At 46.9% G+C, this 26,375-nt stretch overlaps 1 protein-coding gene across 2 annotated transcripts in view; it reads right to left on the reverse strand.

Annotated features, from left to right (window-relative positions):
* LOC139267224 (chloride intracellular channel protein 5-like) overlaps positions 1-26,375 on the reverse strand; it is a 237,950-nt gene that overhangs the window by 104,628 nt on the left and 106,947 nt on the right. The window contains exon 1 of one of the 2 annotated variants that reach the window (XM_070885202.1): positions 20,645-21,063. The exons of the other annotated variant lie outside the window; for it this stretch is intronic. Within the exon in view, the coding sequence (XP_070741303.1) occupies positions 20,645-20,707 (63 nt within the window). The 5' untranslated portion in view covers positions 20,708-21,063. Of the gene's footprint in view, positions 1-20,644; positions 21,064-26,375 lie in introns of those variants that run through there. 2 annotated transcript variants of the gene reach the window in all.

Raw genomic sequence — 26,375 nt, forward strand, 5'->3', positions numbered from 1 at the left:
CTCATAAAGGATTGTTTATCTACAACAGGTACCCTTTTGGAATTCGCTCGGCTGCAGCCATATTTCAGAGGAACATGGAGAGTCTACTGAAGTCCGTCCCTTGAACCGTCATGTTTCAAGATGACATTCTGGTCACAGGTCGTGACACCGCCAAACACCTGAACAATCTTGAAGAGGTTCTATATCATCTGGACAAAGTGGGACTCAGGCTGAAACATTCGAAGTGCGTCTTCATGGCACCGGAAGTCGAATTTCTGGGGAGGAAGATTGCTGCTGATGGCATCAGGCCTACGGACTCGAAAACCAAGGCCATCAAAAATGCATCCAGGCCTCAGAATGTGACGGAGCTGCGTTCGTTCCTTGGTTTACTCAACTATTTCGGTAATTTCTTACCTAGATTGAGCACTTTATTAGAGCCACTGCACATGCTGCTCAGAAAAGGCGACAACTGGGTTTGGGGTATATCTCAAGATAGAGCTTTTGAGAAAGCTATAAATCTGCTTTGCTCTAACAAGTTGCTGGTACATGATGATCTGTGTAAGCATCTAGTATTGGCCAGTGATGCTTCTTCATATGGGGTTGGCTGCGTTCTCCAACAAGCTAATGAGTCGGGTAAACTACAACCTGTTGCGTACGCTTCAAAAAGTTTGCCAAAGGTAGAAAAAGAAGCTTTAGCCTGCATGTATGGGGTTAAAATGATGCATCAGTACCTGTTTGGTCTTCGCTTTGAACTCGAAACGGATCAGAAGCCACTCATTTCACTGTTTTCGGAAAACAAAGGTATCAATACCAATGCATCGTTCCGCATCCAGAGGTGGGCGCTGACATTATCTGCCTATGATTATGTCATTCGCCATAGACCTGGCACCGAGAATTGTGCCGATGCACTGAGCCGTCTGCCTTTGCCCACACCGGAGATGGAGATGCCACAACCTGCAGATCTACTGTTAGTTATGGATGATTTTGAGAGTGAAGGAACCCCTGTCACTGCTCAAGTTAGGACCTGGACCAGACAGGATCCGATTTTATCGGTTGTAAAATGTTGTGTCCATAGTGGTGATTGGTCTGCTATACCTATGAAAATGTGTGATGAGACCAAACCTTACAACCGTCGCAAAGAAGAACTATCCATTCAGTCAGATTGCTTATTGTGGGGTAATCATGTTGTTATGCCTAAGACAGACAGAGAGAAATTTGTACGTGATCTACACAGCACTCATCCCGGTACTGTCATGATGAAAGCCAAGGCCAGGTCTCATACATGGTGGCCTGGAATTTACCCTGATCTGGAATCATGTCTGCATCAGTGCAATACTTACATGCAGCTAAGCAAATTACCAGCGGAATCTCCGCTGAGTCTGCGGTTGTGGCCATCCAAACCATGGTTGAGGATCCACATCGAATTTGTGGGTCCTTTCCTGGGCAAGATGTTTTTTGTTGTGGTGGATGCATATTCCAAGTGAGAGAGTGTATAATCAGGTCATCCAGTACATCCACAGCTACCATCGAGAGCCTTTATGTCATATTTGCTATTCATGGTCTGCCTGACATCGTTGTGAGCGACAACGGATCTTGCTTCACAAGTCTGGAGTTTCAAGAGTTCATGAAACTCAATGGTATTAAACATGTGAGGTCAGCACCAGTCATACCTGCTTCTAATGGCCAAGCAGAGCGTGCTGTCCAAACAATCAAGCAGAGTATGAAACGCGTAACTCAGGATTCACTGCAGCCTTGCTTGTCATGCATATTGTTTAGTTACAGGACAAGACCCCACATGCTTACCGGGGTCTCCCCTGCTGAACTATTGATGGAGAGGTCTCAAGACCAAGCTCTCTCTTGTCCATCCTGACTTGAACGATCATGTTGAAAACAGACGTCAAAATCAGCAGTGGTATCATGATCGTGCTGCTGTGTCACGCGACATCTCTGTTAACGATCCTGTGTATGTGCTAAATTATGGTCAAGGTCCCAAGTGGGTCACCGGTACTGTTACGGCCAAGGAGGGTAACAGAGTGTTTATTGTCATGCTCAAGAATGGGAAAACATGCAGGAAACATGTTGATCAGATAAAGCTGCGGCACACGGATGAACTGAAACAAGTTGAGGAAGATATGATCAGTGAATAACCAAGCTATATTCATTCATCAGAGGACTCCGCCGTCATCAATGAATCTGGACTTTCAATCTCGGACATGGTCATTGCCACTTCCAACAGATCGGCTACCCAGCCCCCAGTCATAACTGATTCAGAACGCTCGCCCAGAACTGGAGTTGAACTGAGACGATCAATTCATGAGCGGGAAGCCCCGGACCGTCTTAACTTGTAAAAAGACTGATACTAAGATCTTGAAGGGGGGTGTGGTCATGTATGTATGCTTGGGGTTACTAGCCACCAGGGCGCACCACTGTCGGAGGTCATTTGGCTGTACGCACGTGTGCGCAGGCCAGGTATATAAAGCAAGCCACCATGTAATATGGGTACTTTGGGCCCGAATAAAGTTGAGCCAGGTTTGCACCTGAGTGAGTTTACAGTATCCAGTCTGTCAAGTTATTACATACAAAACATAGGCAGTCCCTCGAAATCGAGGAAGACTTGCTTCCACTTTAAAAGTGAGTTCTTAGATGACTGAACAGTTCAATATGGGAATTACAGTCTCTGTCACAGGTGGGACAGACAGTCGTTGAAGGAAAAGGTGGGTGGGGAGTCTGGCTACCCGCACGCTCCTTCCGCTGCATGCGCTTGTTTTCTGCATGTTCTCGGCGACGAGATTCAGATACTGCTCAATGCACATCTTCACTCACCTACCAACAATCTCTAACTATCACCACTCACATCTCACAATCATAGCTTCGCTTCACATTCACACACTTACCATTGCTGCAAGACTCTCAGTCACACCTCACACCTTGCACACACTGCCAGCTGTTCAACCATGGCAGGCACATCACCCAAACACATTGTATCCCATTAACTTCCCTTTCTCTTGCAGGCAAAGTTGACTCATAACCTCAGGGATCAGCAGCAGATGGATGGAGGGGAAGCCAGTCTGTAGCACCTGGCAGAGCTGAAAGAATCAGTGCTGGAGATCATTGGAGAGACCATTACAGAGTCCGTGGCGAGCGGCGAAATTGAAAGCATTGCGGCTGATGACGCTATGCTCATACCTAATCCTCTTCTCACATCCCACAATCTTGTCTCATTTACAAGCTGGTGATGTACGCATGGATATCTTGCTTTGCCCCCACTCCCCTCATCACATCCTAACCCTGTGCCTTTCTCCTTTCGGATACCCAAGAAATCCCATTAGCATGGCCCGTCCCCAAAGTGATGGAGGAGAGTGAAGAGAAAGACACATCGTCATGCATTTGACAGGTGCAGGCACCAGCTCAGAAAATGGCACATTGCGGACTGTAGGGGGTCGTTTCAAAGCAGGATCTGCCCATGGTGAGTCACCGGGCATAAGTGGACTGCAACCAGGCCAGGGGGAAAAGGGTAGTTCAGGTACCAGGTGCCAGCTCCCAGAGGGCAAGTTCACACATGAGTTCTGCTGCATGGGTCTCAGATGATGATCTTGATGGGGTGGCCTTGAGAAGAAGGGTGATGGTGCAATGGAAGGCCTGACAGAGAGCCTCTCGTCAGTGCCAAGGAGCATGGAGGAGCTTGCATGGGGCTTTGCGCAGAGCTTGAAGTCCATGATTTCCAGGATGGGAAATGATGGGCAACTTCATGAGAGACCTTGTGGACCCACCATGAAGCTGTGTGTGATTAGCGATGTCGCAGCTTCCATTGCAGCACAGGTGGAAGCGACCCAACGTCTCAGTGCTGTAGTGGAAGCTTAGACTGCTGCCATCATAGCTGGGTTTACGAGTATAGAAAGGGGCTTGCAGGGTGTCACAGCACTCCAGCAATCTATCCTCCAACAGATGGCTAGGAATGCTTATGCATGCCCTGGGGGAGTAGTAGTGGCTCCGTGGAGCATGAATCTGCTGTTCTCTCTCACGATGACAACATTCATACTCCCACCATTGCCTTTGCTACTGCCCGTCAGCCAGCCAGCCCGGTCTGCAGCTGCCCATGTGGTGCAGTCTATAGCCAGACCTTCTATGCCCAGAGCTGCTAAAGGTTGTCCTGCAAAGCCATCTGCAGTCTCCCCCATTTAAAGCCAGCAGCCTTCCTCCAGCCATGCTGCAGCCACTGGGGGAGCAATGCATAGGGGCACTAGCGTAGGAAAAGGCACAGAAAAGACCGACACTAAAGAAATGCTGTTTTGATTTGAATTTGGATTTGATAAATTTATAAATTACATCTGGAATGTTTGTTTTGTGGTGGCTTTCATTCAGCTTTGTGCCCAGGAAGAATCTGTAATGTTCCAGGACAGAGGGATAGTAAGATGGGAAGTGATGAGCAACAGGGATCTGGGGTTTTATTTATTGGAACTGTAGTCTGATGAAGCATCCACGGACAGTCCATCCCGAATGAAGATCTGATGCCTGCCTCCTCCCTTCCTCATCCTCCTCCTGAGGTGGCCATGGAACCCATGGTGGCCAAGTTATAGACCATACAGCAGACCACCATGAGCTGGGACACCCGATCTGGCAAACACTGGAGGGCCCCTCCCAAGCAGTCAAGGCAGCAGAACCGTTGCTTGAGCACCCCAATGGTGTGCTCGATTAGGTTCCTCATGGCAACATGGCTCTCATTATATGCTTACTGGCCACGAGTGCTGGGGTTGTGGAGGGGAGTCATCAGCCAGGTGCAGAGCGGATAGCCCTAGGAGGAGAAATTTGGTCGCGCCTCAGTTGGGGTGGCAACCCAGGTGGAGTGGTAATTTAAGCGCCTTGAAAAAGTTTGTGCCTTCCGTCGAGAAATTCGTCAGTGCTGACAGGGGCGCTAAATCAGCCATTGCAAACTGCAGCTAGGGGGCGATAACAAAAGTTTGGTCGGTAAATTTGGTGGACCCATTGCGTATGTGGAGAACTTCGAGTCAGACCTCGGGAACAGCCGAGTCTTAAAGGCGTGACAACTCAAATTTGCGCATGCACAGTTCCAGCTGCACAGTGTCTTCAGAGCTCGAAAATGGAGGAGCAAGGAGGATGCCACCCATCTACCCGCTTCTCGCCCATTGCGCTTGATGCCTTGCTGGAGGCAGTGAAAAGTCGCTGGAATGCCCTCCAGCCTGGAGGGGGACGAATGCCAACGCCTCGCGATTTGACAAGGCACTGGAGGGCAATGGCTGAGCACGTTACCGCCCGGAGCACGGTGCCCACAATAGTGACGCAATGTCGCAATAGATTCAACGGTCTTAACAGCCTGAGAGCTCTCCATCGCCTCACCAGACATGCCCTGTCCATCCAAGCGTCGCTCACTTTCTAGCTCCTTACTCAGCCTGAGCCCACCTAGCAGCACCTTTCAACTCTTCATATGCGGTCACAGATCTAAGCCTCATACTTACTGGTAGTTGCTTGTGCCCCAGACCCACAGTTCACACATCCACTTGCAATGCCATGCAGGATGAAATGCAGATCTGCACACTTCGCCATATTACTCACGAGTACCCTACGGCAGACATGTGTGGCACACTAGCACCTACACAGCCACTAACAACTTTTTGCTTTTATCATTGCAGGTCAAACTCGTGCACAATATGCGCGAGCTGTATCGACGGGGAGAGGGCCAGCCCTAGCTCCAGGACCTGACCGATGAGGAGGAGCGAGTGTCCACTCTCATGGGCGCTGCAGTCGTGGCGGTGGAGGGCGGAGAGGCAAAGGCCCCGCTCGACAGTGATGGTCTGTGAATGAAATGGCCGTTTTGTGCGAGTCCCCTTAGCCTTGAGGCCACATGCCTTGCAGATGTTGTGACCAAAACAACGATGCCCCCCTCTTTTTTGCCTGCCTGCTCCCTCCCCAGATGATAACCGCAATTCTGTTGTTAGGTGTTTACAGATAAGCCAGAAGAGCGCCAGCCTGCTCGTCAGCCAACGTCTTCAGACGACGGGGAAGATGAGATGAGGAGGTGGTGGTGGAGAGCAGTGTGCCAGGAGAGGGCGAGACATCCATAATTGCACCGTGGGGAGAGCACCTCGGTGGAAGAGGCCGTCTTCCTGGGGTTGGCTAAACTGGAGGCTCCTGGACCCAGTGCCTTGCAGCAACGCCCAGCGCAAGGGGAAGTTCGGGGGCCAGTTCTCCGCTGGATAAGCCGGCCCACGAGTCCTGCTCACAGACAGTTGGATGAGGACCTGGACTTAGAGGCTACATCCAAGGCATCAGTGCAGATGCACCGCAAGCTCTTGGGTGCATTGGCGAGGATCCCACAGAACGTGGATGCACTTGCGTTGAATGTAGCGGAGGCCGCCTCAATCTTGGCATTTGCATTTCGGGGGCCCATCGAGCCCAAGCTTGGTAGATACCAATGGATGATGGAGGCCACAAGTGACCATAGGGTCCCAGATATGATGGCGTGGGCCATGCCTGACGTGGCAGTAACCATTGAGCGGCAGGCCGAGACCACGCAATTGCTGCATTCTGCCATGTCGTCAGTGCGAGCTAGCATCAATGCACTGTGTGCTCTGATGCAGGGTCAAATTGATGCCATGCAAGCACTGACTGCTGCCATCGTGTCTGGGGCCCCATCAGTCCAACGGTGAGCTAACAGTCCCAAAGCAGGTCACCAATCTGCACTCCACCAGAATTGCTCCGGATGCTGAGGCTCTGCCCCGGGGGAGTGGCAGTGTGTCGGTTGAGATGGAACCTGGTGTCCTCTCAGGAGGACATCATTCTGGCTCCCACCACTGCTAGTCCGTCTTTGAACCTGCCGCGGTCTGCAACCCAGCCATCCAAGACTGGTGCTGCCCATTCTCAGGTGGTGCTGTCAGCAGCCGGGCCTTCCAGGCCCAGAGCATCATGCTAAGCTATCTGTCCTGTCTCCCTCAGACACACAACAGCCCTCAAGCGGCCTTGGGCAGGTGGTGAGGGAAGAGGGTGAGGCAGAGGGATGCGAAATGCCTACACAAGACCCACTGAAGAAAAGTATGCCCATGGGTCCTGTGTAGAAAAGGTGTAAATGTTATTCATCAGTTGTATTATTTGAAGGGGCGGGTATCCCATTTCGTTTTCTCTGGGGTTTTTGGGGTTGTTTGAGGGATGTGTTTCCAATAAAATATAACGTTGAACGTTTCCTTCAGCCTCTGGTGTATGACTGTTGACTTGTAACGGAGAGGTGGCATTATCATGCCACAATATGCACTCATTATTAGCTGCATCCTTCAGCTCACTCCATTTAAGTGAAGCATTCCCTTATGAGCCGCTGCCAAATAGCCCTGCCGCTGCCAACATTGGCACGCTGCCTCCTCCGTGGATGCTACTGGTCCTCATCGCGTTGCTGCTCATTTGGGGCGTCAGCAGGCTCCTTGTTCTCTTAGTCCTCTGCTTCATCCTCTTGAGGTGGGCCTGCGATCCCCACTGGCAAGGCCTGGGCCCTCGTGATGGCCAAGTTGTGCAACATGCAGCACACCTGTTGAGGGGAGTATTGAAGGCTGCCTCCAGAGCGGTCCAGTCATCGGAATCGCTGCTTCAGCAGCCCTATTGTCTGCTCTATGATGTTGCAGGATCGCACTGATCGTCAGCAGCCAGGCGCTAATGGTTGGCGCCCCAGTGAGCCTCTGATGAATTTCCCGTCGGGGCGCTAAAAGCTGCGCTCCTGGTCAATAACCTCTTGCACTCTCCCATTAACACCCCCTCGGCCGCTAACTTAGGCATTAAACAACCGAAAATCCAGCTCCTAGTCTCCGAGCAGCCACCCTCAGGTTTGACATACTGGCTCGAAGATATTTGGTACACCGGAGTGGCACAGGATAATGGCATCATGACTGCTGCCAGGATACCATACATTCATCATCATAGTGTGCTGGGCGTGGTCATACACAATCTGCACATTAAGAGAGTGGTAACCTTTGCGTTTATGGAATGTCTCAGCATTGATATGCGGTGCCCGCAAAGCCATGTGTGTGCAGTTGATTGCATCCTGCACCACGGGGAAGCCAGATATCTTGGCAAAGCCACATGCGTGCTTGTCCTGTTCTCTCTGTTCAGACAAGATAATGAAGTCCCTTCTCCTGGAGTACAGAGCCTCTGTGACCTCCCGAATGCAGCGATGGGCGGCGAACTGGGAGAGGTTAGCTATGTCACCTGCTTCAGACTAGAACAATCTGGTGGCGAAAAAAATTGAGGGCCACAGTGACCTTGTCACTGCTCTGCTCTGAGGCTGCAGGTCTGGCTGCAGGAGGTGGCAGAGTCCTTGGTGAAGCAGAGCCTCCTAATACACAGCTCCTAGCTTAAGTGCAGGTAGAGGAAGTGCTCTCGGAAGACCCTAGGTGGGTAACGACTCCTGCTGAGAGCCCTCCTGCACCTCTCCCTCCCTCTGCGAGCATCTTGTCCTCTTCTTCGCCACCTCCGCTCCATCTTCCTGTCACACTCGAGCACGAGGGGGACTGCAAGTAGAGCCCCCATGATTGTGAGCAGATGCTTTAAAATGAGAAGCAAGGCTCCTCATACTTGCAACACTCCACATCACCTGACCAACTTTAAATAATAATACAAAGCTCCAAACAGTTGCACAAACTTACACAGCCAATATAAATGAAAAAGCAAGTCAGCTGCAAGTTGTTGATGATCCCTTTAAATAGCGCCAGTGGGAGTTCTTCAGCATATTCAGCTGGTCGTGATTTGGAGAGGGTGCTAAAAGGAGCGTCGACGTCCAAAATAGCAGGTCGTGCGTCAATGAAATGTTGCATGCCGATTGACGTCATAATCTGCCTCATCTAAATATGTACAGCGAGCGCAGGCAATGGCAGCACTGTCGGCCTGCCCAAAATGGTGGCCGCCGTGTCCCCACCAGAAGTGGGTGGAAGTGAGGTAACTGCTATTTATTCTCCCAAACCAGCCTTAACGGCCGGCACAAACAAGCCCAATTTCCCAGTTCCAATGTACTAATTAATCAAAACACTTCCCATTACAATAGCAATCTTCATCATAAAGGAATACTCTGAATGCGTGTCCACCTTGACTGAGTTATCATACTCAAAAGACAGGTCTTCTCAGGCAGGATTCATTGTTAGTGTACAATCTTACATTTAGCTTCCACCCAACACAACCTTGATTTTCTGTCTCTGCACTTTTTAAACCAAAATTTTCAAATCATTGACCTGTTTCATACTGTAGCAGAGAACGTTGCTGCTGTCACAGAAAGTGATTGACTGTCACACCATCATGTCTTAAGGTGTTCTGAACTCTATCTGAACACTATATTCACACACAACTCAGGGCAGTCATAAACATTGCAGCACTTTATTTAGTCATCCTCGACTCAGAGGGACTGCCTAAGAGAAGACGAGACTTTATTTTTAACCACAGCAATCAGTAGAATTGTGATATAGTTTTGCGTTCACTCATAATTAGAAGGTGGCAGAACACATGAAACTTCTGGTTTTTAATTACCAGTTTTCCCAGCCTACTCTGTCTGTAGGTCGTATTTGCCCAGTTGAAAAACTACAGTGACTTATGCTTTTAACTTGCATCATCACTGCACCAGTGAGTACTGCTGCTGGTATATTTTGGGACTAAATGTCAACCAATCCTTGCTGCTCTGGAAAGCTCCCCACTATCAGGTGTCAGCTAAGTAGTGTATCTAACCATCAGGCCCTTACCATCTCGAAACTCTGCCGAGATAAGGACCTGTAAGAAGGAAAGTCTGTAATAAAACATAGTGCTGCCGGAAAACTTAGAAAACAATAACTTGGTTACAATAACTCTGCTTCAGTTATCATATGGAGTTCAATTTGTCAATGAAAATTCAAAATTGAATCTGCTCCTGCGTGTTTTTCCTCTCCGCTGTTGGTATTTGATCCAAACATTAGTGTTTCAGGTTACTGAGCTGGAGTACTAGTCACTCTGAAGTTCTGTTGATAGCTATATGGCAATGGAAGATTGCTATTTCAATTACTACAGTACAAACCCTCACAATCTTGGACAGTGGTGCTAATTTAATAGCCGCTTTGTCTTTCATTTCATGTTGTACTGAAGTCAGCAGCCCTGCAGTACAAGACGAGCATGTCTGCAACATTTTAACACAGGTTTCCCTGGTAATGCTGTAATTATGTTTTTGCAGTGATATTGGAAATTAAGTTTCATGCTTGCATAAGTCACAACGGGAGCTATCACAACTTTGTTGGAACTGTGTAGACAAGCACCTTTTTCTGCATTGGGTAGTAAGGACATGACTGGAAAGTACCAGAACCCACAGCACCATTTTGAGTCAAAGAATATTTCAGGCTAATGCAAATGGAGCTTTAGAATACAGAGATTTCAACAGTTTTCAAAGGGAACATCTTTCCTTCTTCAGTGAGATAATATTAAGGCCCTAACCAATCTGTTCACAGCACTATCAGATGACCTATGACTCACACAAATGACAGGAAAAGTCAGTCAACCCATGACCGTAATAATTTATTTGCAACTGTTATTTATAGGGTTCAAACAAACGATATTTATAGACAGCTGCTGGTGGACAACATCAATTGCAGCAAAATATTTATAAATATACAGGTCAAATTCTACACGAGAACCAGAAAGTAGATGGTTTCTCTTTTACTAAATGTTAGATAAAAATGTTTTCTTTTAATTTGAGAATTAATTGCGAAGTACAATGTACTAAGATTACTCTGTTGGAAACATAATTCTCCTCTCTTAAAAGTACTACTGTCTGCTGAGGTACAGTTCAAAGAGTTGAGGTAGTCCTCCCAAGTGGCCATTCTCAACACGTCAGCCTGGATAATCAGGGGCCGATAATATGACCAAAACACACTAGGCCACCGCTCTATGCATGTAAGCTGATCGTGCCAGACAAAGCAAGGTCATCTCATTTGGATGACTGTTTGGCTCTGGGCAAGTCTCTCATGATGCTTTGGAAATACTATGGCAATATGGCCAAGTCCCAGCAGTCAGTGAAGGATTGTTTACCAGCATTGGGGGTTAGGGTCACAAGGCAGACAGCAGAGGAACAGGAGTAGGCCATTCAACCCCTCGAGCCTGTTCCAGCATTCAATGAGATCATGGCTGATCTGCGACCCAACTCCATATACCTGCCTTTGGCCCGTATCCCTTAATACTTTTGGTTAACAGAAAGCTATCAAACTCTGATTTAAAATTAATAATTGATCTCTTCTATAAATCGCAATTGAAGCTAGAATTCCAAACTTCTACAGGTGCGACGTCCAAAACCCGGAGTTCCAGAATCCGGAATGGTCCGGAATCTGGACACCGGGCCGATCAGTGGCGGGGTCGTCCGGAAAATATTCAGAAATCTGGACTCCCCCGCCTCGGCCCGACCTCCGGCCGCCCAACCTCACCTCGGCCTCCGGCTGCCTGACCTCCAGTCACCCAACCATCCCTGGCCACTGCCCGACCTCCGGCCGCCCGACCATCCCCAGCCCGACCTCATCCGACCTCCAGCCGCCCGACCACCCCCCGCCTCGGCCCGATTGACACCACCGACCTCCAGCGGCCCGACCGACCTCACCCGGCCTCGGCCCGACCAAACCCCCCCACCCCCGACCGATCCCCGCCTCCCTCCCTCCCTCACCCTGTCCAACCGACCCCCCCGACTTACGGCGGCCTGACCAACCCCCCACCCCGCCCCCCCGACCTACCTTCCTTTTCCCAGGCCAAGATGTTCCGAAATCCAGAAGTACCTGCAATCCGGAAAGGCCTCGGTCCCGAGGTTTCCAGATTTCGGATGTCACACTGTACCACCATGTGTGTGTAGAAGTGTTGCCTAATTTCACTCCTGAAAGGTTTGGCTCTAATGCCCCCTAGTCCTAGAAATGCCAATCAGTGGAAATAGTTTCTCTCTATCTACCCTATCTATTCCCCTTAATATCTTGAAAACTTCGATCAGATCACCCTTTAACCTTCTAGATTCTAGGGAATACAACCCTAATTTGTTCAATCTCTCCTCGTAACTTAACCCTTAAAATCCGGGTATTATTCTGGTAAACCTACGTTGCACTCCCTCCAATGCAAGTACTGTATATCTTTCCTGAGGTGTGGTGCTCAGAACTGCTCACAGTACTCCAGGTGTGGTCTAACCAGGGCTTTGAATAGCTGCAGCATAACTTCTACCCCTTTGTATTCTAGTCCTAAATTTTATTCTAGATATAAAGGCCAGCATCCCATTAGCTGTTTTGATTATTTTCTGTACCTGTTAATGACATTTTAAAGATCTATGTACCTGGACCCCCAAGTCTCTTTGGACCTCCACTGCTTTTAGCCTTTCACCATGCAAGAGGGCAGAGTACATGATTTGTTTCTTATTCGAATGGAGGATCTTCTCTTCGCGTATGTTCCATATATCTGCTGTGCAAGTGGACTGCTGTTCAGTTGTTCCAGCCACATTATGGGAAGGCTTTCTCATTTATACTGACCTTGAGGGCCTAGTGTGCAGCTTGTATACACGCTCCAAGCCACTTTCCATTATCCATTCACATTGGGCATGCTGAGTGCCTCAGGCATGTCATAGGCCTCAAGACTCTGCGGCCAATCTTCTAGAGCGTATTATCTGCTTGGGTGTTACAGTCAAATCTTACCCTCTCACGTGTATTCCCAATGTGGCTCAATCCAGAGCGAGAACACTTGACAAACTCGTTTGAAGATATTGAAGCCAACCAAGATATGCTTTCTGCCACGGTCAGGGTTGCTAACTCAGCAAAGGCAGTGGATGAAACCAGAGCCCAGATTTTGAGAGTTTGGGAAAAATCAAGGACGTACATGCTTGTGCAATGTACGGGTGATACGAGAGGGGCTAGTATGGCCAGAGGGAATGTAAGCTGTTTTCATCAGATTTAGAAAGTGTGCACCTTCATTATTGACCCACAGCTGCACAGTGGCAAAAGCAGCTGGCAATCAGGGAGCTTCCCTCCACTTAGCGAGCCTGAAGTATCAGCTCCCTCGAAGTAGATAGTCATGTATGTAACCTTCATGTAACTGTAACCTTCATAACAACACTGCATACTGTATACACCTAAGAAATGCACACCTTGCCCACAGGGGGTGAACTTGTGGGAGACACTCACCTGGTCATCCAGGTATATAAAGGGAGGTCCCAGCAGGGTCATCACTGCTTGGTCCTGTGAATAAAGGTTCAGGTCATAGAGTGACCTTGTCTGCAGAATGTGCCTCGTGTGAATTTATAGTAGTGTGTAAGGACACTACAGATACCTTCCCCCTCATTTCTTTCTCCTGTACTCTAGAGGCAGCAGATATCCACCCAACTCACCTGATGTTCCAATCCATTAATTTAAATGGATAACCAGGCATGCAATCTCCTCTGCCTGGTTTTCATCTATTCACTGTGCTCATGCAATCCAATGCTCAGGCACAATATCTGTTCCGTGAAAGACTTAATATTGGTAATGATCTGGTTTATGTATTTAGGGTGGGCTTGTGCAGCAAGAACTTAGAATTTTCAAATTTGAAAGTCTGAGTCAAGCTGCACATTTATGGATGTTTACTTTCAGAATCTTACACTGGCTGGCTTATATTTATTTACACAAATGTATGAAGAGGATGCACCCTGGGACCACTTGCTTGCAAAAATAAACACCGAATTTTGCATCCATGGGGCAGTTATACAATTGGTTACAGCAAACCATGGGTTTACCAATTGGCATTCCTGGACCTGCTAAGATCTGCAAGGGGCTGGCAAGGGATTCCTGAAGTCTTCTAATTTCTATATTTGTTGATTTATATATAAAATTAATAAAAACATTTTCTGAAATTATATTTTTTCCTTTTGGAAGCTGACTGTATCTTTTGGAATTTAGGGCAGGGAATCGCTTGGAGTATTAACATTTTCAGGGGGTCCCACACAAAAAGGGTTGAAAACCATTGATATAAATCTTAATTGGTATTCTATTTGTATACAATGGTTTAGGTCTTCCGCTCAGCAGAAATGTGGCAGGGTGAAACTTATAAACAGCGCAAAGGATACATCCGACTCTGGTTAAGTTTCCAGCCTGGCCCTGGCTGGCAAAGTGCACCCTGAAGGATTTCCTGACGCACTTCATTTAAGTTAAACCCCAGAGTTGGTGCAACTTGGATGGAAAATCTAGGCCCATATGTACATAGATATGAAGTAGCTTTTGAAGTCTATTCATTCTTTTTTTGTTGTTTATCTGTATTTTCAGACATCCTGTTGCCAAGATGCAGAGCCACACTTTTGCTTTCATATTCAGTCTGAGATTAGAGCTTTGACATGAGGTGCTGTCTATCTCAAGAATAATGCAGCTCAGTGGTAGACTAATGGAGAGATTTTTTGTCTTTATGGGAACAAAATGGTTTCTTTTCCCTGTTCCAATTTTCCCCCTCCTATCCTGAAGGTGCTGACTGCTGCAGGAGCACAGTTCCTTGGTGCCTCTACCATCTGATATCTCCATGTGTGAACACACAAGTGTCAGCAGGCTATCAATGAGGACAGCCCAATGACTACACATGCATTTCTTCCAGCAGGAGTCATTGGATAGCAATCAGGAACAGGAGCCCTGGTTATATTTTTCCCTCTATAGTCCAAGACCTGGGATGGTCTGAGATCATAAAGGCAGATGATGAATGTTATCCACCAATCTTAGCCCATCAACCTAAAAAGACCCTCAAGCCCCTTCGACACATCACAGCATTCAATTGATTCTTAAATGATTCTAGGGATTTTCCCCTCCACTACTCTACCCGGATGCCCATTCTCTGCATGAGGAAAAGCTTCCTGACATCAGCCATAGATTTGCATTTAATGAGTTTTAATCCTTTGCCCCCTTGTCCTAGTGTCATGGTTTAGTTTGAAGTAATGTTCCAGATTTACTTTTTCTTTTATTCACTATTTTATACGTCTCCTTTCAAGGCTTTGTAGCTCAGCTTTCTACATGGTTTTCTTCAAAACTCCATTGTCTGATATTAGCGATCAGTCGCACGGCTGTTCTCCGACCACTGAAGGGCTTAAATGCCACCTCCCCCCACTCTCCCGCCCCTTGTTTTGGTGATTAGAACTGGACACAGCATTCAAAGTGCATCTGGCCAAAGTGCCATACAGTCTCAGCATGATTTGTACTCTATTGTTTCAGCTCTAGAGTTTAGCATTCTAAATGATTTATCTGTTGCTACTCCACAGTGAATTGACATTGAGCATTAAATTTGCCAAGATTCCTCGGCCTCTTACTTCATCTTTGTCATGTATCTTACATTATCATATATAACTGTATCCTAACATGCTATACATGACTGTAATAAGATATGGCCTGTAACCACCAGCATATCTTACCACCAGGGGTGCATTTGCAAGAGACAGGTATATAAGGACAGGTCTCAGGCAAGTGCAGCATTCCAGAGCTGTGAAATAAAGGTGCAGGTCCAGAATGACCTTGATTTCACTACATGCCTCGTGTGAATCTGTACTGAGGGGACAGGACTTTACAGTGGCGACGGGTTACGGGATTACAGAATCCACAGAATGGCGAACAACGGATCAGATGAAAAGTACAATGTGGGAGACAATTGGGAGGACTTTATAGAAAGGCTCCAGCAAAGCTTTGTAACCAAAGACTGGTTAGGCGACGATAAGGCAGACAAGAGAAGAGCCCATCTCTTGACCAGCTGTGGCTCGAAAACATACACTTTAATGAAGGATCTGTTGGCACCCGAGAAACCAGCAAGCAAGTCATTTGAAGAATTGAGCACACTGGTAAGAGACCACCTGAAGCCAGCGAGCAGCCTACACATGGCCAGACACAGGTTCTGCAACTACAGACGCTGTGTGGGCCAAAGCATACCCGACTTCGTGGCGGAACTTCAGAGGTTGGCTAGTTTATGTGAGTTCTCCGATGAACTGAGGAGAGAAGTGCTGAGAGACTTTTTCATTGAAGGAATAGGACACACAGGCATATTCCGAAAGCTCAAAGAGACCAAGAACCTGACCTTAGAGGCAGCAGCACTGGTTGCACAGACATTCTTGGTAGGGGAAGAAGAAACGAGGTTGATTTACAATGCAGGTACGACAACTAACGAAATATCGGAACAAGAAGTTCACAGCACTAAACAAGCTGCTACCCCCACACACATACAAAACCGGGAGAACAGGTTCTCGACAGCAGGCAGAAGCCATCAAGGCCCACAGGAACAGCCGTTCACACCTCATCAACCCACAATGCGAGCAATCAACTACAAACTGAGAGAAGCTCAAGAGAGATCAGCCAGACGCAGCTCATTCTTTGGGAACACTTTAAACAATAGAACAGGTCTGTGCTGGAGGTGTGGGGGTGGGCACTTGTCAAGGGGATGTTGATTTCAGCAGGCTGTTTGCAGAAATTGTGAATATACAGGGCATTTTGCCCGCATGTGCAAAGAAACGGCAGCTCGGCTGGTATACTAATCGGATTGGTCGGAAAGCGGAGCAGAAGATGGTGGGGACAGTACCCGGGACACCGGTGGACAGCGGGTCAACACGATCAATGGCCGCTGCTCCTACAATAGGACGCCTCCGATAATGATGAGGGTCCTACTCAACGGGATATCTGTCAAAATGGAGCTGGATATGGGAGCGAGTCAATCTCTCATGGGCGCTCAACAATTTGAACAACTGTGGCCGCATAAAAGAGACAGACCAAAACTCACAAGGGTCGACACCAAACTAAGGACCTATACTAAAGAAATCGTACCAGTCCTCGGCAGCGCCATGCTCTCTGTCACACACAAAGGGACAGTGAACCGACTTCCCCTGTGGATTGTCCCCGGAGACCCCCCAGCACTGCTGGGGAGAAGCTGGCTGACAAAACTAAACTGGAAATGGGATGATGTCCATGCCATGTCATTAGAGGAATGGACCTCCTGTTCAACAGTTATAAAGCGATTTGAACATCTCTTTCAGCCAGGTGTGGGCACTTTCAAAGGGGCCAAAGTCAAAATCTACATCACACAGGATGCTAGACCGGTCCATCACAAGGCCAGAGCTGTAATATATGTGATGAGGGAAAAGATTAAACATGAACTAGACAGGCTTCTGCGGGAAGGCATTATATCACCTGTGGAATTTAGTGACTGGGCAAGTCCCATCGTCCCAGTCATGAAGCTTGATGGATCCATACGAATCTGTGGGGATTACAAATCTACCATAAACAGAGTCTCCCTACAGGACCAGTACCCGCTGCCCAGAGCGGAGGACTTATTTGCCACATGGGCTGGAGGTAAATTTTTCTCAACATTAGACCTCACATCTGCGTATATGACGCAAGAATTGACCGAGGAATCCAAGCTACTCATCACCATCAACACACAGAGGCCTTTTCATGTACAATAGATGTCCATTCGGCATCAGGTCAGCAGCTGCCATATTCCAGCGCAACATGGAGAGTCTGCTCAAGTCCATCCCAGCGACGGTTGTATTTCAAGACGACATACTTATCACGGGCAGGGACACCGACTCCCATCTCTGTAATTTGGAGGAAGTACTAAAGTGGTTGGATCGGGTAGGCCGACGAGTCAAGAAATCCAAGTGCCTGTATCTCGCACCCGAGGTTGAATTTTTGGGCAGAAGGATTGCCGCTGATGGAATCCGCCCAACAGAATCCAAAACAGAAGCAATTCGCCTGGCCCCGGAATGTCTCAGAACTGTGCGCCTTTCTCGGGCTACTCAATTACTTTGGGAACTTTATGCGGAACTTAAGCACGCTGCTGGAGCCTCTCCACGTGCTACTCAGGAAGGGGTGTGATTGGTTTTGGGGGGACGCCCAGGAACGCGCCTTCAATAAGGCACGCAATCATCTGTGTTCCAAAAGTGTTTTGACTTTCTTTGACCCAGGTAAAAAGCTAGTTCTCACATGCGATGTGTCAGCATATGGGGTCGGGTGCGTTTTGAAACATGTCAATAGTACGGGCAAATTACAACCCATAGCTTATGCCTCCAGGTCACTTTTGCGGGCGGAGCGCGGGTACGGAATGGTGGAGAAGGAGGCGCTCGCGTGTGTGTACGGTGTCAAAAAGATGCACCAATATCTTTTCGGGGCCAAGTTCGCGTTAGAAACCGACCACAAGCCCCTCACATCCCTCCTATCCGAGAGCAAGGCAATAAACGCCAACCCCTCGGCGCGAATTCAACGGTGGATACTCATGCTGGCGTCCTACGACTATACCATAAGGCACAGACCAGGCACAGACAACTGTGCCGACGCGCTCAGCAGGCTACGCCTGGCGACCACAGAAGGGTTTGACGAACAGGACTGTGAGATAGTCATGGCAATCAATGCCTTTGAGTCCACAGGTTCGCCCATGACGGCTCGCCAAATCAGAGCCTGGACGGCCAGCGACCCCACGTTATCCTTAGTAAAAAGATGTGTCCTAACCGGTGACTGGGCAGAGGCTCGCGATGCCTGCCCCGAGGAATTAAAACCCTTTCACAGGCGCATGCATGAGCTATCACTACAAGCAGACTGCCTGATGTGGGGCAGCCGAGTAGTCATGCCTCTGTGAGGCAGAGAGGCATTTGTCCGGGAGCTCCACCGCGAGCATCCGGGGATCGTTCTCATGAAATCCATAGCCAGATCCCACGTCTGGTGGCCTGATATTGACGCGGACTTGGAGCTCTGCGTCCGAAGGTGCACCATTTGTGCCCAACTCAGCAATGCCCCCTGGGAGGCTCCACTGAGCCCCTGGCCCTGGCCTACCAAACCGTGGTCGCGAGTGCACGTCGACTATGCGGGCCCATTCATGGGCAAAATGTTCCTCATAGTTGTAGATGCATTTTCAAAGTGGATCGAATGCAGCATTCTAAACTCGAGCACAACCTCCACCACTGTGGAGAGCCTCGCAACCATGTTTGCAACGCATGGAATCCCTGACATATTGGTCAGTGACAATGGTCCATGCTTCACCAGCGCAGAATTCCAAGACTTTATAATTGACCACGGCATAAATCACGTCAAGACGGCACCGTTCAAGCCGGCCTCCAACAGCCAGGCGGAGAGAGCAGTGCAAATCATTAAACAAGGCATGCTTAAAATCCAAGGTCCCATGCTGCAGGGTCGCCTGTCGCGACTGCTGCTGGCATACAGATCTCGTCCGCACTCACTGACTGGGATTCCCCCCCGCGCAACTGTTGATGAAAAGGACTTTATAAACAAGGCTCTCATTAATCCTCCCAGACATGCACGAAATCGTTGAGGCAAAGCGCCGTAAGCTGACTGAGTACCATGACAGAAATTCGAGGGGGAGATGGAATGAGATAGGGGACAAAGTGTTTGCACTAAACTATGGCAGGGGTCCCAAATGGCTTGCAGGGACAGTAACGGGTAAGGAAGGAAACAGGCTACTGGTAGTACAAATGGACAATGGCAAAACCTGCCGGAGGCATGTCGACCAAGTCCAAAGCAGATTTACCAACAACGCTGTGGAACCTGAGGCAGACTACAATGTGGAACTCGCACCACACCTGGTGGACAGACAGAGGGAACAACCTGAGTAAAGGGCAATCCCAACAGACAGCCCAGGCGAGTCAACAACAATCACACCAATCAAAACAGACAGCCCAGGCAAGATATCAGCAACCACACCCAAAGAAAAACAGACACCAAGGCAAACAACTGAACCACAACTCAGACACTCCACGCGAGAGCGTAGACCACCTGAGAGACTGAACCTATAAAGACAATAAGACCTTGGAGGAGGGTGATGTCATGTATCTTACATTATTATATATAACTGTATCCTAACATGCTATACATGACTGTAATAAGATATGACCTGTAACCACCAGCATACCTTACCACCAGGGGTGCACTTGCAAGAGACAGGTATATAAGGACAGGTCTCAGGCAAGTGCAGCATTCCAGAGCTGTGAAATAAAGGTGCAGGTCCAGAGTGACCTTGACTTCACTACATGCCTCGTGTGAATCTTTACTGAGGGGACAGGACTTTACAATCTTGATAAGGGCAGCTAACTCAGCTCAGACCAGGGATCAAACTTGGGATCGCCCTACTCATTGTGCTTCAGTTCCACATGAGTCAGTGCTACTTACTAATGATCGTAGCTGATTAAATATAATGAAATATTTACTGTTACTTATCCATTCTGAAAATGTGAGAGTTTTATTTTAAAGTACCAGGATAAAAAAAACACTACTTTTTACAGCACAATAGATGGCCTAACGATTTTTTTCCCCACTTGGAGAGGTGGTATTATGTACTGTCATGTACATCATTTTTGTAACACGAGAGATGGAATCATTATTTTTTTTTTCTATTTTGTGGCCTCGTGCATTACTATGACACTAAGTCACAAGTTTTTTTCCTAGTACTCCCGAGCAGCTTAAAACACCGTTTTAGTGAACACACCTGTTGTACAAATATTACTAAACATTTACTGTACCGAAACAGACTTGATCATAAAAAGCTTATAAAAACTCGTGTGTTTAGACTACAAATATCAGTCCAGGAGACAGATACACCATTTTATAGGATCTTCCCTTCCAGTCTCATTCTTTGGATAAACTTGTAACTGCAAACAAAGTCCCTTATTCCTCACTTGCAGAAGGACCTAATTTAAAGAGCATCTTACCTTAACAAACAGTTCTATTTCAGGGTCCTTGTCTAACCCGTTGACAGGAGCCAAGCCAGCCATGTCAAAGTGGCCTCAGGTTCTCGGATCCCGGCTATTCCTCAGCTCAGAGCTTCAATAATCCACTTGGAGCCATTCACACATTCCCCCACCGGGACAGTTCCAGCAAGGTCCGAATACCATCTAGTTAAGCTGAATATCACCAACGTATTCCTGCCGTTCAAAGTAAACTTTCATTGAAGACAGGTGTTGTGTCATTGAAGTCCCAGGCTGCTGTACAGGATTAATGGTCCTTGGAGAAAGCAACAAGTGCCTCCTGTTTCTTTTTCCTTTACAGTGTCGAGCTCCTCTCTAACGAATTCTATTAATTGTACATGTTCTAAGTGAGATAGGAAGGCAGCCAAAAATAGCCTGTGGCAGTAAGAGGAGAGGGGCTGGATTACACACAGAGGGAGGAGCCAACCACTGTCAGCAACCTCTGATCTCTTGTTATTTATTTTCTTTTAACCTATTAGGCAAACAGCTGCTTTCATCTCATTGGTAAATGTCAGAGTGATGCTGCCACAGTGACAATCGCAGAGATTATTCTATATAAACAGATATTAGTCATCCTGATCCTTTCGTTGACAGAAACTAATACACAGCTTTGAAGAGGTGTTTGCCGGAAGCAATACACCTATATTTATGTTTAACCATTAGAGAGGGGTGGTGGGGAGAACAGAATTCCTATGCGTGCTAGGTGCAGTGAAATCATGGAGAGAAAATCTTTCCTCCAATTTCACTCTTTTTGCAGTCAGTAAATTGCCCACTCACCGAGTTCTAGGGGTAGAAATTGATGTGCATTGTGCCTGTTTTACACCCGAAAAATGTGCGTAAAGCATACAAATTTAGCAATGGGACAGCTTGCGCAGACATTGGTCCCACTGCTAAATTCATGGGAACTATTTTTTAAGCACCCAGCCCTTAAATATAATAATGTGGGGCCTAACTTCTGTTGAAGGACCCCTCTATAAAATCTCTACCCGATGAGCAGAGAGTTGCTCGTGCGCAACGCTGCTTATTCAAATTTATATAATGGGTGGAGAGGGAATCCTGTATCATTGGAGCACCAAGATATGGTTGTACAGAGTGATGGGATGCAGATTTGATCCCTCATTTCACAGAGTTGCAATCTCAACTGTGTTGCTGTGGAGTATCCCCAAGTAGAAGCCAGGAACTTTCCTCCATGGAGTGAGGGAAAATCAAGAGGAAAGTCATCCCAATGTTGCTGTTGCCTGATTTTTGGCAAACAATTCAGCATGGAATTCTGGGAGCAGTTGCCCAGCTGCTTTCTCAGTCACAGTGCTGCATGCCCAGAGAGACCAAGGCAGACACAAAAATATTAGCAGGTGTTTTTGTTTTTGTTTCCATTCATTGTAATGTTATTAATAGAAAATAAATGCATTTGTTGATGATTGTCGCACTTGTCTGAGGCTCAAGGTTGATTGTAAATGTAAATGACAGTTACCTGCTCATATATGGCTTGAAAAGAATCCCGGATGATAAATGTCATTTGACTGGCTGTACAACGCTGCTCATTAATGGGCCCAGACTAATTTCTACCTCCAATGTTTATTTGCTCTGCTGAATTGTACAGCCAGTCAAATTACATTTATCATCCGGGATTCTTTTCAAACCATATATGAGCAGATAACTGTCATTTACGTTTACAATCAACCTTGAGCCTCAGACAAGTGCGACAATCATCAACAAATGCATTTATTTTCTATTAATAACATTACAATGAATGGAAACAAAAACAAAAACACCTGCTAATAATTTTGTCTGTCTTGGTCTCTCTGGGCATGCAGCACTGTGACTGAGAAAGCAGCTGGGCAACTGCTCCCAGAATTCCATGCTGAATTGTTTGCCAAAATTCAGGCAACAGCAACATTGGGATGACTTTCCTCTTGATTTTCCCTCACTCCATGGAGGAAAGTTCCTGGCTTCTACTTGGGGACACCCCACAGCAACACAGTTGAGATTGCAACTCTTTGAAATGAGGGATCAAATCTGCATCCCATCACTCTGTACAACCATGTCTTGGTGCTCCAATGATACAGGATTCTCTCTCCACCCATCATATAAATTTGAATAATAAATATAGCAAACCTACTGGTGCACAATCCTAAATATTCGGCCCAATTTAATATGAATTCACAAGGAGCCTTGTCCACCGGTTGCATGTATTGGGAATTTGCAGGTGTACTTGCCCACAATTTTCCATCCATAATTGCTGGAAGATCACTATTGGCATACCTGTGATTTCCTGATAATCACGGCTGACTGGTGGGTGAGGTGCCTCATCGCTATTACTAATTCAGAAAGTTAGCCCCATCAATGACACCAATACATTAATCGGTCATTGAGATTTACTTTCAGTTAGTCATTATTTTTTCAATTCTAAATGATTGGTTTACCAGGTCGTCAACAAGAAAGCTATCACACTATTGTCAATTACAATATTTATCCAACGGACCAACCCTACATTTTATTTTTATTCATTCCTGGGATGTGAGCGTCGCTGGTAAGGCCAGCATTTATTACCATCCCTAAATGCCCTTGAGAAGGTGTTAGTGAGCCACCTTCTTGAACCGCTAGTCAGTGTGGTGAAGGTACTCCCACAGGGAGGGAGTTCCAGAATTTTGACCCAGTGACGATAAAGGAATGACAATATATTTCTAAGTCAGGATGGTGTGTAACTTGGAGGTGAACTGAGCGCTGTTAGCTCGAGTGAGTCTGCGAATAAGTATGCAAAGGGAGTCTGACGCTCATCATCTGTACTGAGAAAATGATAAGAGCTTTGCCACGGCACAGAAATGATAACTTATCAATATCACATACAGTGTGTGGTAAACAGAAGTAAATTACGTGATAAAGTATCATGAATTTCAAGAATTTATAATTACATATTAGTACAGAGTCTGCATACGTCATTTGCTACCTATTTTATGGAATGCTGCAAATTCCAATCAGTAATTTAACTTTTCACACTCCATCTGCATGTTGCTGCTTTACTATGTCTTCATGACATCCACCAGTCTCTTCAAGCTGATTGGCCTGTGTTCATCAGCCCAGAAATTCAGAGGGTGGAGGTGGAAAGACACATACATTGCACCAGAATGGCGTGGTCAGAATGCCCCATGTATTGGGCCTTGGACCTCATTATAATGGAGCAGGTGCAGCAAAATAGCCCATCAGCAAAGACTAGAGAAAAATCAGGCTGCTGCTAACTTCACAACGTTTCTCAGGTAAGTGGATCCAGTGGTTTGCTTGGAGGTGGAGGGCAAGACAATGTGGGGTGGGGGACCAAGCATCGGATGCTTTAATATGAAGTTGGTTGGGACACAAAGTAACTTACCTGCTTTGTGGCAGGCGATCCCTGGGGCTAGTTTCCTCGAGAACACACTGCAATAGTGCAGGCTTCCTCAGGGGAAACTAATCTTGGAGAGGTGGCCTCAAACAGGCATTAGGTCCCTTATTTGCATATGCAAAGGGCCCACCGCCTTCTTCAGAAGTGGGTAAAGGATGTCTTTTGTTTGTCCTTGGACCTCTTTGTAATGGAGCCAGCATAGCACAACACCCCACCACCAAAGACTAGAGAAAAATCAGGCCGCTGCTAGCATCGCAACATTTCTCAGGTAAGTGGGACCAGTGATTGGATTGAAGATGGAGGGGCAAGGCAATGTGGGGAGGGGATCTGGGTAGGCAATGCAGTTCCATCCGGAAATGTGTGCACGCTTCCTGCCTGGGGCCACAGTAGTCTAAAGTAGTATCAGAACGATGGGCACTGTGCAGACCAATTTTTAGGCCAACATATTCTCTGATTTACTGCACAGGACATTTTTTTTTGTTGCATCCATTACACTTCAGGCCTCACGTATAGATTTCCGTCACACTTTAAAAATAACTGTAAAAAAGGCTTGTCCTTCACTAATTAACCTTAGGATGTATCCAACACAATCAAACTTTAAAAGAATATGCCAGATTACACACAGCTCCAGCCTCACAGTGCAACAATGCATTGTGCATTATGTTGTATAATGCTCCTGTTCTTATAAAACTGGCCAACATCCCCAGCATTGAAGCACTGACCACAATCGATCAGCTCCGCTGGGCAGGCCACATAGTTCGCATGCCAGACACGAGATTCCCAAAGCAAGTGCTCTACTTGGAGCTCCTTCTCGGCAAATGAGCCAAAGGTAGGCAGCGGAAACGTTACAAGGCACCCTCAAAGTCTCCCTGATAAAGTGCGACATCACCACTGACACCTGGAAGTCCCTGACCCAAGACCGTCCTAAGTGGAGGAAGTGCATCCGAGAGGGTGCTGAGCACCGAGAGTCTCAACGGCGAGAGCATGCAGAAATCAAGCACAGACAGCGGAAAAAGCGTGCAGCAAACCAGTCCCACCCACCCCTTCCCTCAACGACTGTCTGTCCCACCTGGGACAGAGACTGTGGCTCTCATATTGGACTGTTCAGCCACCAAAGAACTCATTTCAGGGGTGGAAGCAAGTCTTCCTCGATTCTGAGGGACTGCCTATGATGATGATGATGACTTCTTAGTTAGAATAAAGTCAGCCAGTAATTAAATAAGTATGCTGTCCTGTGACAGAAGCCCTTCTTGCTGTTTTGGGTTATCTCAATGCTCAGCAAACTGGAGGCATTCCTGGCTCACTATGTGGAGCCATTTCAGTCAGATTAAGTGACCTTGATTTCCCAATAACAATGAAACAGGACAACAGGGCAGTGTTAAGAACAGTTTGCCAGTCAACTCAACTCAATAGGGCAAACAGAGACACAGCTCGAACTCACAACTCAATTGTTCTATTCTGGGATGGCAAACTGTCATGTATGTACATTCTGTTTGTAGCCACCAGCTGGCATCATTGTTGGAGACCACTGAGCAGCACACACATGGTGCTGCTCAGGTATAAAAGGCCAGCCATTTTGAGAGGTAGGCACTTTGGGCCTAAATAAAGCAGAGCCAAGCTTGTACCTTGCTTAGTTAAACAGTACTCAGCTTGAACCTTTATTGCATACATAACACAAACACGCCATGCTCCCAACCTCAGCAATACCTTTCTATCATCAGTGCTCCAATTGTAAAGAAGAATATTTTGTCACTGCTATCACGGAAACTACACTCCTTTTGACAGGAATACTACTCAAAGTACCAACTGCCCAAAGTCACAGTTGCTGTATTTCAACTTTTTAAAATCAGATTTCAATTAATCTATCACATGACTGAAGGTACAAATCACATGACTATTCTTCCGAGCTCTGTGACATGGAGGGACTGCGATCACAGGGCTGATGTTGGCCTGAATTTTAAACGTAGGCTTTGGACAGAAATATCAATCTTCAGTGAAAACATTTTGGCACATCATTATTTTCATTCTGATCTTCAGAATGAATATTGGTGTAATTTATAGAGAGAAGCAGCTTCTTAGCTATTATGCTTTATGTCCCTTGATATGTCGCTACTCTAGAACAAGATAAGTGGTTTGATGATTCAAGATCACTACAATTAATTTTGAGAGTCTTGTTACAGCAGATCCTGCAGAATTCATTTAAGTCTATACATAATCGATGCAATAGAGTTTCTTTATTTCTGGAGCCTTTTTTGAGTAAATTTGTAACCCAAGAACTAAAATAAAACCATTTAAAAAAAAAAAGAGCCTTTTTAAAAT

Source organism: Pristiophorus japonicus, chromosome 7 (assembly GCF_044704955.1).
Source record: "Pristiophorus japonicus isolate sPriJap1 chromosome 7, sPriJap1.hap1, whole genome shotgun sequence".
Lineage (NCBI taxonomy): Eukaryota > Metazoa > Chordata > Chondrichthyes > Pristiophoridae > Pristiophorus > Pristiophorus japonicus.